Source organism: Sceloporus occidentalis, unplaced genomic scaffold (assembly GCF_023333645.1).
Source record: "Sceloporus occidentalis isolate IW3139 unplaced genomic scaffold, rSceOcc1.0.p SCAF_2, whole genome shotgun sequence".
Lineage (NCBI taxonomy): Eukaryota > Metazoa > Chordata > Lepidosauria > Squamata > Phrynosomatidae > Sceloporus > Sceloporus occidentalis.
Window position 1 is genome coordinate 252,749,753 of NW_028316982.1, and position 13,269 is coordinate 252,763,021.

The window sequence follows — 13,269 nt, forward strand, 5'->3', positions numbered from 1 at the left end:
CAAGGTGTCTGCCTCAGTTTCCTGATAAATTATGGTTGCCAAAGGCAAATATTCTTTTTTATTATTATAGATGTACATATATTTATTTCAGTCAATGACCAGTAAAAATTATAGATGTAGATGTGTGGCATAGGGGTTTGAGTGTTGGACTGTGATTCTGGATACCAAGGTTTGATTCCCCACTTGGCCATGAAACTCACCTTGGACAAGTCACATGCTCTCAGCCTCAGGGGAAGACAATGACAAACTTCCTTTGAACAATTCCTGCCAAGAAAACCCCATGATAAAGGTCATCATAAATCATAAACGTCTTGAAGGCACACAATAACAAGATGTGCAGTACACATTTCCCTCCAACTACTCCAATTTGGTATGGAAAGCCTCTGTCATCCCACTTTTTCAACTGCTTTTAAAATGTCCCAGAGTTTCTCTCTGGGTATCAAACTTTGGTATCCAGACTCACAGTCCAACGCTCAAACCCCTATGCCACACATCTACATCTATAATTTTTACTTTTAATTGACCGAAATAAATATATGTACATCTATAATAATAAAAAAGAACATTTTCTCCCTTTGTCCTCAGCAGAAACTGAGTACAAAGTGCAAAAGTAGTTTAACTTCAGTTAATTCAGAAGGTAGGAGAGGAGAGAAAGGGACAGAATTTTGTCCTTACAGACTCAGATAAAATCAAAGTGCAGCCTCTCCTAGTTTGTGTGTTCCTCCTCCTTAAAACATTTGTCCCCATGCACTCCAGTTTTCATCTGTGAAATGTTGGAAGTTATGTTACCTAAGGGGCTGAAACAAGAGTTTAAGCATACCCAAGTAGGGGACTTCCAACTTGTAGTTTACACTGTCCACCACAACACCAACTCTTTTGAGATTCAGTCATTGGACTCAATCATCTTTTATAAATTAAAATCAAAAGGAATATGCATCTGTATGGGATTTGTTTATTTTGGCTGAACTCCTAGATAGCTGATCAATTAAACAGAGACAAAAACTATGTTCCTTTACTGTTGTAGCAATTAAGCATTTAGTTCTCATGGCTCAGCATTTTGCACACATACACAAAAACACGCACACATGAGAGAGAGAGAGAGAGAACTTTTGTATTTATACTGAACTGTTCTGTATCATTTTTGAATGAACTGAGACAGTTTTTGCACTAACAGAGAGATGAGCAACTTATATGTTGGATCGTAATTCCCATCAGCCCTAGCCAACAGACTTAATTGCAAGTAGTAATGGGAGTTGCAGTACAGCCATGAAAAGTTGCTTATTCCTGGACTAGTGCTTTCACATGAAGACAACATTCTACAGAATCTAGAAAGCTGTTGCATAACAACAATTAGTTTATTTTCCCCAGAACAAGGGGTTAACCACATAACAATTGCATCTCAATTAGGGATAATGTCACTCCTTTTACAGTATTGCTCTAACTTTTTAATTGTTTTAGTCACAGGGGTTTGGTCTGAATAAATGGTGGAAGAAGAACACCAACTGGTTTAACATTGGCTTGTGCTTTTGCCTTGTGCTCCTCTGTTGATGCTGAGGACAATATCCTTGTAGTGAATTACTTGTAGCAGCTTGCAGCATCCCAAACATTTTTTTTAATTAAGTAAAAGTATTTGTTTCAGTTAATTTTGAGAAACAGGAAGGTAATCAGAAAACTCATTTATACTTGTAATGGATTACTGACTTGGCCTTGAACTTTAACTAATGACTTTTAAAACTAATTTTCCAAACTCTGCCCACACCCTATTTATATGTTGCCCCTGCATATATAAATATTTACTTGTTGAAATAGTAATATCCTAAGTTTCAAAGAGGAAATACTGAGGAAAACTTACCATGACAGAATTTGTGGCCAAGATGGAGTTTTTAATTTAAATTTAATAAAAAAGATTTTTGCAGTTATTCTGCCTGGGAGGGGGGCAAAATTGATCGTTTTTAGTAAGATTCAAAAGATTAAAGCAGTGGTAAGAACAGTGAAGGTGATGGTGTGTGTGTGTGCTGTGTGCAAGTCATTTCTGACTTATGGTGACCCTAAGGTGAATTTATCATCGGGTTTTCTTGGTAAGATTTGTTCAGAAGAGGTTTATCATTGCCTTCCCCTGAGGTTAAGAGCATGTGGGATCTCAGTACAATTTTGTGACTGAAGCAGGTCAATAATAGGTTTATTATCTCATCTAGAAACACCAGTCAGTAAAATAAATACAGTGGGCCCTTGGTATCCACTAGGGCTTGTTTCCAAGATCAGTAGTGGATACCAAAATCCATGGATGCTCAAGTCCCATTAAATATAGTGGCATAATAAAATAGTGTTCCTTATATAAAATGGAAAAATCAAGGTTTGCTTTTGAAATGTATTTTTAACATTTTCAAGCTGTGGATTGTTGAATCCTTGGATAAAAAAAATCCATGGATAGGGAGGAGCAACTGTAAATCTAACCAATTAGTAGAAAACAACTCCAGTGTCCACATTAGATGAGGCCAAAGGTTCATCTAAAACACCAAGTCTTGGTATAAGAGAACAACAAGAGGATACAGAAAATTCTTTGAGGAGAGTGTTCATAAACTTGTCTCTCACCCATTAGTAGTTAAGAGACAAATACTTATGACTGGTGGCCTGAATCGGTAGGGGGCGATAGAGCGATGACCAGACTTAGGTATCTTTACTTTCCTGTCCTGAGAAACTATTTCTTGAAATGTAGATTGCTATTCTTAGTTTCTGCTTCCTTCCTGCTTTTTCTCTAAGAGGTTATTGTTATTCTTTCTTTGTCCTAGAAAGAGGCAGATGCATGTCTCCAGGACACATTCACACTCTTAGGAGCCAGCTCTAGGGGAATTTGTAAACTAAATTGGGATTTCTTAGCTGGCTCATAGCTGAATAGAAACAATAAAGTGTAGTGTTTTTATTTTCTTTTTATAACCAGCTTCCAGAGTATTACTGATCTTTCAACAAAAACAAGTTCAGCGCTAAACTGCAATACCCTAAACACCCAATATTTTCTGATTATTCCAACTCACCGTATCTCAAACAGTGGGAGACAGAATGCAAGATTTTCAATAGGCTAGTGCAAAACAATTTTAAGCATTACGACTAGTGAGGTTTAAGACCGGCACTTTGGTAACCAGGATAGTAGATTCAACATCAATAGGATAGGATCAGAGCATCTCACACCATACAGTACAGTCAGCCCTCCATATCCACGGATACTTTATCCATGGGTTCAAGGATCCATGGCTTGAAAATATTAATATATATATATATATATATATATATATATATATATATATATATAAATTCCAAAAAGCAAACCTTGACTTTACAATTTTGTATAAGGGACACCATTTTACTATGCCATTGCATTTAATGGGGACTTCAGCATCCATGAATTTTGATATCCATGTGGGGTCTTTGAACCAAACCCCAGCAGATACCAAGGGACCACTGTAATCTCCTGCTGCATTTTGAACCTGCTAGAGCATCTTAACACTTTTCAAGGATGTGCTTTGCACTAATCTAAGGGCATTGCTGGGTCATGAACGACCATGGTGTACTGAAGGCTATAGGTGAACAGACAGAGCAGAAATACAAACAGTTTGTCACACAATAGAAATGTTCTGAATGACTTAAAGAGGCAAGCTGAGACGCAAGGCAGGGCAGGGCATGCACAAGAAGGGGAACACAAACAAATGGAAAAAATAGCCCCAGCCACCAGATGATATAACCAAATTCCTCCCTGATCTGTTGGTATGGTGCTCTTGTAGGCATGAATCATCCAGTGAAGCCAATGGGATTATCCTTATTATTGGAGAAAACAAAGCTGCTTCTTAACATCTGTAAATATTTGAAAGGGTCATGCAGAAGAAGGAGTAAGCTGGTTTTCTGTTGCTCCAGAGACTATGGGGTTGTATGCATGGGCCAAAAGGCCTATGTTTCTCCTAGCCTGGTGTCAGCTTGTTTAGAAGATGCAGGCCAACAGCCTCAGCAGACCCGGATGCCATTCTGATCTGGCCTGAATTCAACCCAACTGGATCTTAGCCTGGTCTAAAAAAAATCTGTTTCTACCAGGGTTTCCAGTAGACAGTAGACCAGACGGCCACATGCTCCCTTACCTGCCACTACCACTACCACCACCATTCTGCTTGCAGGCCCCAGTTGCAGCCTGTGATGCTGGAAAGGAGCACTTGGCCACATGAGTGAAACCAGGAGCCCCATGTCTACTCTTACAGAATATGCTGGGGGGTTGCACAGAGAATGGCAGTAGTGATGGGCAAGGTAGTGGCAGCAACTCTACAGCATGGCAGTGGACATCAATCTGAACACCCACCTGTCACTGAATCAGACCAGATGAGTGCCAGGGGTGGGAATGAGCTGGATATGGAGACAGGATATGATGGGGTTGGCCTGTCATATCCTGCTAATGTATTCACCACTTATGATATTGAATCATAGAGCTGCATGGGATTGCAAGTGTCAATTAGTGACTTATTAACCTTATTATTATTAACCTTTATTTATAAAGCGCTGTAAATTTACACAGCGCTGTACATACAATCTTATTAATTGGACGGTTCCCTGCCCTCAGGCTTACAATCTAAAAAGACACAACACAGAAGGAGAAGGGAGTGGTGGTGGGGAAGGGGCCTGTCTAGTAAGATAATACATATAAAATACATAGCAATACAGGAAATTATTCAATAAAACAGACAACAAAAGAACATCAAATAGCAAGTGACAATTATGCAATGCCTGGGAACGCTTCTCTGAACAGGATGGTCTTCAGCTCTGTTTTGAAGCTGGTTAAGGAAGTGATGGCTCTTGCTCGCGGGGGAAGAAGGTTCCAGGAGTGAGGGGCAGCGAGTGAAAAGGGGCAAATCCGAGATGGGGCAGAGGAAATCCTGGGCTGGGACAGCAGACCTTGACTACCAGAACGGAGGGCCCTAGTGAGAAGGTGAGGGGAAATAAGGTCTGATAAGTAGGGAGGGGCCAGCCCATGGAGGGCTTTAAACGTTGACAGCAGGAGCTTATACTGAATGCGGAAAGGGAGTGGGAGCCAGTGAAGGGATGCCAACACAGGAGAGATGGGGTCAGAGTGGTGGGTGGATGTGATAATGCGTGCAGCTGAATGCTGGACAGAAATTAAAGGACGGAGATGAGAGAGAGGAAGCCCAGCCAGGATGATGTTGCAGTAATCAAGTTGGGAGATCACTAGGGCATGGACGAGGATCTTGGCAGTAGAGGCGGAGAGATATGGTCGGATTTTGGCAATATTGTATAAAAAGAATCTACAAGCCTTGGCTGTGGTCTGGATTTGGGGGATACTTGACAGAGAAGAATCAAAGATAAAACCAAGACTGCAGGCTTGCTGGACTGGTTGAATAGAAATGTTGTCCACAGAGACTTAGAGCTGCATAGGACTGCAAGTGCCAATTAGTGCCCTTACCTTGCAAGAGTACATAACTAAAGTACCCCTGAAAGATGCCAATCCAACTTCTGTTTAAAAAAAAAAACCTTAAAGAAGTAGAGCCCACTATCCTTCCATGCAATCTGTTCCACTATGAAAACCCTTACAGCCAGTAAGCTCTTCCTAATGTTTAGGTGGAATCTCTTTTCTTGTCATTTGAATGCATTGGTTCTCATTCTAGTCTCTGGTGCAGCAGAAAACCAATGGTTCCATTTTCTTCATGACAACTCTTCAGATGCTTAAAAAAGGGGGAATTGATTTAGGAAGCTGTATATGTTTAGCTTGGAGAAGAGAAGGCAGAGAGGTGACGTGCTAGCTCTTGGTCTTCTCTTCTCCAAGCTAGACATGCCCAGCTCCCTAAGTTGTTCCTCCCTCTTCTGCATGACATCCCTTCAGATATGAACATACAGTTTCAAATTACAGAGAAAGAGATTCTGCCTAGACATTTAGAAGAGTTTCCTGATGGGAAGAGCTGCTTGACTGAGCTACCTCAGATGTTGGTGGAGTCTCCTTCATAAGAGTCTTTTAAACAATGCTTGAATTGCCATCTTGTGAATATTTTAGCTGTGGATTCATGCATGACAGAAGGCTGGATTTATATGGTTTTTTGTGGTCCCTGCTAATTCTATGATTTTATAATCTTCAAGAAGTCCGTTAAAAAGGGAGTAGTTTGCCCATAATGATTTTGTTTGTGAAGTCGAAGGCTTTCATGGCCGGCATCCATGGTTTTTTGTGGGGTTTTTGGGCTATGTGGCCATGTTCTAGAAAATTTTCTTCCTGACATTTCGCCAGCATCTGGCAAAACGTCAGGAAGAAAATTTTCTAGAACATGGCCACATAGCCCAAAAAAACCACAAAAAACATTATTTTGTTTATTTCAGTATTTAAATGCCATTTTCAAAGACTAAGGGGCTCGACAAATGGACAGCATCCAGCTGCCCCTTTAATCTCTGGTGCATGCTGCAGCATCGATCCAGCCTCTAGGGAGCACAAAAAGGAGCCCAAAAACTGGCTCCTTTTTGTGCCCTCCAAAAGGCATCACAGCTGTGACAGTGCAGCTTTGTGATGTCCTTTAGACACTGCATCATCTAGATGCAACATCAGGGACACGCCATGATGCTGCATGCCATCTAGAAGCATGCACGGCATCATGGTGCAAAAGGGGAGGATTCATGGCATTGAGCATGTGGATGCTCTGTGATGACTCCGCCCACAGACCAGCACTTTGTGCCAGTCTCTACCCTGCAAAGATTTCTCAAGGCACATTAAACACACAGATCTGAATTCTTCTCTTAGGCCCAACTAGAAAAGACCTATTGAATCAGAAGGATTTACCCATGAACTGACTCTAGCCAAGACTAACCATTTCAGATCACAGACTTAGGGGTTTATCGCATAGGAGGCAAAGTGCCCAATCCCATGGATAAATGGGGTTTAAATCCTGTGAATATCCTGTAAGAGCAGGATTGTTTTCAGACACATCAGGGCACTTTGGCATCAACCCAACATTAACCTGTACAAAAAGCAGCAACATTTTGCTGCTTTTTAACTTTGGGATTTTCCTGAAATTGAAAAGCAGCACAATCTTGCCATTTTTTGCACAGGTTAATGTCGGGTTAATGTCAAAGTCACGCAATGTTGTCTGAAAATCCCACTCTTGCAATATATTCACAAATATAAACCTCATTTATCCATGGAATTTGGGCACTTCCCTCTTGTGTGATAAACTCCTTAGTATTAGCAGAATTTGCAGTCCTTGGAAAGCATCATTCCTCTTCTTTACCACTTTTCTACATTGCCATTGTTTTTAGTTTTTCAATGTATATGGCATTTTGCAGAGTAATGTATGCAAAAAGAGTAAACCTTGCCCCAAGGAGTCTGTAAACTAAAGTTAGATAGCAAGCAGGAAGAGGGACAACAAAGAGGGGAGTTCTGGAACAGCAAGGGAAACAGAACAACTGTGGGAAGGAAAGAGAATGGATGCAAAGGGTATGTAGAAATTTTGAGCACAGCAATTTGTTGCTGAATTTGAGACTATAAAAAAGAGTGGTGCAATTTACTGCAATATAAAAAAGAGTACTTCAACTCTGGGAACTGCAATTTAGGAAAAAGGGGGAAAGTACACTTTCTTGCTGCTGGAAATCTATTCAGGGATAGAGCTGGAGGGGAAAAAACACCTTGTTATTAGATGTGGCTTCCATGTATGTATCAGCAGCCATTTGGGAAAACCATTTATGATATTGTATCAAGATCATGTGTGTTGGTGCATCACAACTAGATCAGTTCAATAGCACAATTGCCATGGCTCTGGTCTAAGAATCCTAGGATTTGTAGTTTGGTGAGAGACTGATCCCCTCTCTGAAATACAACTCAGATAATATGGGGAAGAATCTGAACTATCTCACCAAACTATACATCCCAGAATTCCATAGCAGGGAGTCATGACAGGTAAAGTGGTAACACAAGTGCTGTTTTTGTGTGTGTGTTGTGTGTTTGTGGGGGGGGGGGGGGGGACATTCAGGCTTTGCTGAACTGTTCCTCTGACAACAAATTTTCCTTTGGTGTCCAAAGGTCTAGCCCACCTTGCTTGAAGACTCTCTGTTCTCCTAAGGGACTCTTCCCCATCTAGAAGATGGTCTTGTTTAATCTTTTAGAAAGTACAGCTCTAGAACAAAAACTGGGGTGGTGGACCAGTATCTACTGCTAGGTATCTGGCTAACATAAAAAAACATTGGCAAGAATTCTGGGATGCAAATGTCTAACAGAAACAATAATAATAAGCCCAGTGATAGCAAACTTTTACATGAAACACTTTGAAAAGCAAGCCCTGGAAACAGCACCGAAAATGCCCACAACTTGATTCCGATACATGGATGACACTTTCACCATCTGAGCCATGGAGAAGAAGACCTGGCTGTATTCCTGAACCATCTGAACAACATCCACCCCAACATCCAATTCACTATGGAAAAAGAAAAGGAAGGAACACTGCCATTTTTGGATGTCCTAGTCATCCACAAACCAAACCTACATTTGGGTCACACAGTATACCGAAAACCCACACGTACAGACAGATACCTGCACAAGAACTCCAACCATCACCCAGGACAAAAAAGAAGCACAATCAAAACACTGGTAGACCAAGCAAAATGCATCTGCGAACCCCACTTCTTGGAAGATGAACTGAAGCATCTGGACCAGGCTCTATAGGCCAATGGTTATTCCAGCTCAGACATCAGAAGGGCTGCCAGGCCCAGGAAAACCCAGAGAAGTGAAGACAAGCAGCACCCAAAGGGAAGGTATTTTTATCATACATCAAAGGAGTCACAGAGAGAATAGGCAAAGTGGTGAGGAAGCACAACCTGCAAATGGTTTACAAACTGATGAAGAAAATCCAGCAAATGCTTCGCTCAGCCAAAGACAGGAGTTTACTGCATACCATGCAGCTGTGGACAAGTCTACATAGGGACCACCAAACGCAGTGTGCAAACAAGAATCAAGGAACACAAGAGACACTGCAGACTGGGCCGGCCAGAAAAATCAGCAATAGCAGAACATGTTAGAAACCATCTTGGGCATAAAATACTGTTTGAAAACACTGAAATTCTGGATCATGCCAACCACTACCATGTCAGGATGCACAGGGAAGCCATTGAAATCCACAAACACCTGGACAATTTCAATAGGAAAGAAGAAACCCTTAAAGTGAACAAAATTTGGCTACCAGTCCTGAGGAATAGCAAAATGAGGACTAAGCAAATGCAAATGGGAAACCATTCAGAGTCAGGGGTTTTCCCTGCGGATAATGATCACCAATTAGCAGACATTAATCCTCTTTTGCATTAGCCTCCCAGCCTGAAGCCTGCCATCAGCACAGAACAATACACATGCAAATCGCTCCTACATTCCCAGGCTCACACAGTATATATACATCTAACTTTTTCCAGGCAAAGCATTCTCTGAAGATGCCAGCCACAGATGCTGTCGAAACATCAGGAAGAAACTTTTCTGGAACATGGCCACATAGCCCGAAAAACCCACAAAAAACTATATAAATTGTATTTTTACAATCCATCCAAATTGATTCTGAAATTTGGGGGGAGAAAACTTGCAGTAACCAGGAGTAACTTGTAAAAGGACTGCACTCCATTTGAAATCTCTTGCTGCTGTTGTTGTTGTTGTTGTGTGCCTTCCAGTCACTTCTGAGTTGTGTTGACCTTAAGGCTGTGTGTGTTGTTACCAAGTGTTGTTTTTTTGTATTGGGTTTGGATGCCTGCTGCGTAGAGCGTGGTGCACATTTTAAAGTGCTAGATAAATAAATGTTAATAATAATAATAATAATAATAAGTAGAGAGCTCTTGTAGCACCTTTGAGGCTAACTGCAAGAAAGAGAATTTGTAGACTTCAGTCTACTTCAGCCAGCTTCCTCAGGTGCATTCTCTGAACAGGATTTGTTCAGAAGGGCTTGGCCCTTGCCTTCCTCAGAGAGGATGAGAGAGTGTGACTTGGGAAAGGTGAGTCAGAGAGGGAAAGAAAGGAAAGAAAAAAAGAAAAGAAGGAAGGAAGGAAGGAAGGAGAAGAAAAAGGGGAAAGGAAAGGAAGGAAAGGGGAAAGGAAAAGGAAGAAAAAGGAAAAGGAAAAAAGGGAAAGGGAAAGGAAAAGAAGGGAAAATCCCAAGCCCAAGCCCCCCGCCGTGGGCTCCCTGCCAACCTAAGGACAAGTCAGGGAGGGCTCCCCCCGCTGTGCCATCCCTGGCTGCCCTTCTGGCTCTCGGGGGCCGGGGGCGTTGCTCTGGCTGGCTGCCTCGCTGCCTGGCTTTCCACCGCCCAGCCCTGGCCCCGCGTGGCAGTGAGACCCTCCTCCTCCCTCGGTCCGGGGAGAGAGAGAGAAAGAGAGAGAGAGAGAAGCCCCTGCGGGTCAAGGAAAGGAACCCCGGACCCCCCTGGCCCCCGATCACCTCCTGGGCTCGGCTGCCCTTCCTCTCCCCCCTCCCTTGGGCTCCTCCTGGGCTGCACCCGCTTGGCACAAAGTGGGCACACCTCAAACAAGGAGAAGAGAAGAGAAGATCCCGAGTGGGCTTGTTTGGGCAGGCAGAAGAGGAGTCTTCTCTCTTTCTTTCCCCCTTTCCTTTCTTTGGCATTATTCCCTTCCTTTTCCTTTCTTCTCTTCTCTTCCCTACTCTTTCTCTTTCCTTTTCCTTTCCTTCCTTTTCCTTTCTTTCCTTTCCTTCTCTTTTCTTTTCCTTTTCTTCTCTTTCCTTTCCTTCTCTTTACTTTTCCTTTGCTCCCTTCCCTTCCTTTTCTTTCCCATTCTTTCCTTTCCTTTCCTTCTCTTTTCTTCTCTTTCCTTGCCTTGCCTTTTCCTGCCAAGCAAGAGGTTGCCCCCAGAGTGCCCAATCATGCATGGCCCTGGGTTTTTCCTCCTGCTGCTGCCCTTGGTAATAGCCCTGGCAAACTTTGCCCACCGTCTGGGGCCTGGCGCTGCCGCCGCTGCCCCTCAGAGCGGATCGATCCGAGCCTTGAGGGCTTCCCACCTGCGCAGAGACGGTGAGTGTGCCTGGCTTGGCTTTGGGGTTTTTTGGGTGGGGAGATGAGATGCCCAGATGAGTGCCAGCTTGGCATAGAGTGGGTTGGAGTGTTGGGCTGCGACTCTGCAGACCAGGGTTTGCTTCCCAGTTTGGCCAGGGAGACCCCCTTGGGCAAGTCACACTCTCTCAGCCTCCTCAGGGGAAGGCCAGGGCAAACCTCCTCTGAACACATCTTGCCAAGCAAAGCCCAGGATAGGCTCACCGCCTCTCCTTAGGGTCGCCATAAGTTGGAAACAACTTGAAGGGCACACAACAAACAAACAATGATGCCAAAGCCTGATGGAGATGGCTAGGTAAGGTGCCCTCTGGCTACCTTCTTGCACGGAGAAGAGCAAGAGAGGGCAACAGGTGGAAGGGGGGCCCTGGAGGATCAGTGTTTGGGAAACTTAACTTTTGAAAAATTGCGGCTCTCAGAAGCTCCTAGTGAACAAGAGGTCCTCATCGGCAAGGAGGACCTGGCACTACAAAATGTAGGACATTCAAGGATAATGGAGGACATGGCCCAAGAAAAGCTAGAAACACTCCCAGAAATATAAATTCCTGCTTCTCAGCCCTGTTCAAAGATGATGGACATCCTTGACATTCCTCCTGGACAGGAGGTTGAAATGTAGGGCCTGTGTGGGAAAAGGAGGACATCTGGTCCCCCTGCCTGGCTGAGCTGGGAGGGGGGAATGCTGGGAGTTGTGGTTCCCCAAAAGGAAACTGTGGGGACTCATAACTTCTCAGTCATTCCTTCACTTGTCCTTTTAGGGTTGTGGTCCTTTGCTGTGTCTGTGTATGGTGCAGGACATAACTATTGGATTGATTTGCATTTGGTGGTGGATTCAGGTCTCCCTCCCCACAAACATGTGGAGGTGGTTTCTGTTTGGGAAATGGGCAAAGTGTGAAACATCTGGCAAAACTGCAGTTCGTGGCCCATTCAAGGGTTAAAAGCTTATGCTCCATATTTAGTGTCAAATTTTGACCATGGGCATCACAGCAGTAGTCCTTAGCTCAGAACAGTTGCCCATGGTCCTGCATATGCTCACTTATTGGGGACTGTCTGCAAAGGGGCCTTGTAGCACCTTTGAAGCACATCTATTAAGTCTACAAAAACCTGTGTTGCAACTTTTCCCTCCACAGTCTCAAAGGTGCTACAAGATCCTTTTGCAGACTGATATTCCAGACTGAATCCACCTCACTAGGGATTGTGATTATTACTTAGGGCTCACCTCTGAGAGAACTTTATTTTTTTATTTATTCATTCACTTTGATTACACCTCTCTCCCCAACACATGAGACTCCAGGTAACTTGCAAAACTATAAGGAATACATAGAAACACCCCCCCACACACACACACACACAAATAAGCCCTACATAAAAACATACACTTTACATGCACATGTACTTTGTCATTAAAGTGCAATTCAACTATATATAGAAACAGATTTATTTAAAACCAATCCATTCAAAAGACAAAAGAAAACATGCCTGTAATAGAGCTATTGGCTTTAGAAGGTGCAACAAAGTAAGTCCAAGAAGTAGATCTGAGATGGGTGCGCACATAAGCAAACATATGCATACTATGTTGTTGTTATTGTTGTTGTTGTGTGCCTTCAAGTCATTTCACACTTATAGTGACCCTAAAACGAACTCAGACATTTTCAGATGAGCAACCTTTAGTAACAAAGCTGGGAAAGACTTTTGTCTAACACTGAATATCAACTTTCCTCCGCTGTTTCTTCTTTAGATGTGTTGATAAAGTTTGTGAAGCTATCCTGGAGTTTTCTTGGCAAGTTTCATCAAAGGCTGAGACAGTGTGACTTGCCCAAGGCCACCAAGTGGCTTTATGTGGCTGAACTGGGGTTTAAACCTTGGTTTCCAGAGTCATAGCCCAACATTCAAACCATTACACCATACTGGCTCTTCATGCATACTATGTTCTCTGGCAAACATTTCTGGAACTATTGTGCATCCCACATTATTTTGGAAACCATGCTCATGTGCTGTATGGACAGGAGGACATCCAGAAGCACACTCAAAAGTCACATTCAGGACCACTTCATATATTATTGTGAATTCCTACCTGTAAAACATGGTTGTTTCATAAAAATGTATGACATTTGGCAGAAAATAATCATGTGCGACAATTCTCAATATTTTCAAAGTCACCCAGTGGACGAGTTGATGGTTTCCCAACACACAAAGCCAAAGTGTATTACATTT

General features: G+C 42.9%; 1 protein-coding gene across 2 annotated transcripts in view; it reads left to right on the forward strand.

The window, feature by feature from the left end:
- Positions 1–10,379: 10,379 nt before the first annotated feature.
- LOC149319999 (platelet-derived growth factor D-like) overlaps positions 10,380–13,269 on the forward strand; it is a 217,453-nt gene continuing 214,563 nt past the window's right edge. For both annotated transcript variants that reach the window (XM_089512745.1, XM_089512746.1), the window contains exon 1: positions 10,380–11,022. In XM_089512745.1, the coding sequence (XP_089368871.1) occupies positions 10,875–11,022 (148 nt within the window). In that variant the 5' untranslated portion in view covers positions 10,380–10,874. The remainder of the gene's footprint in view (positions 11,023–13,269) is intronic.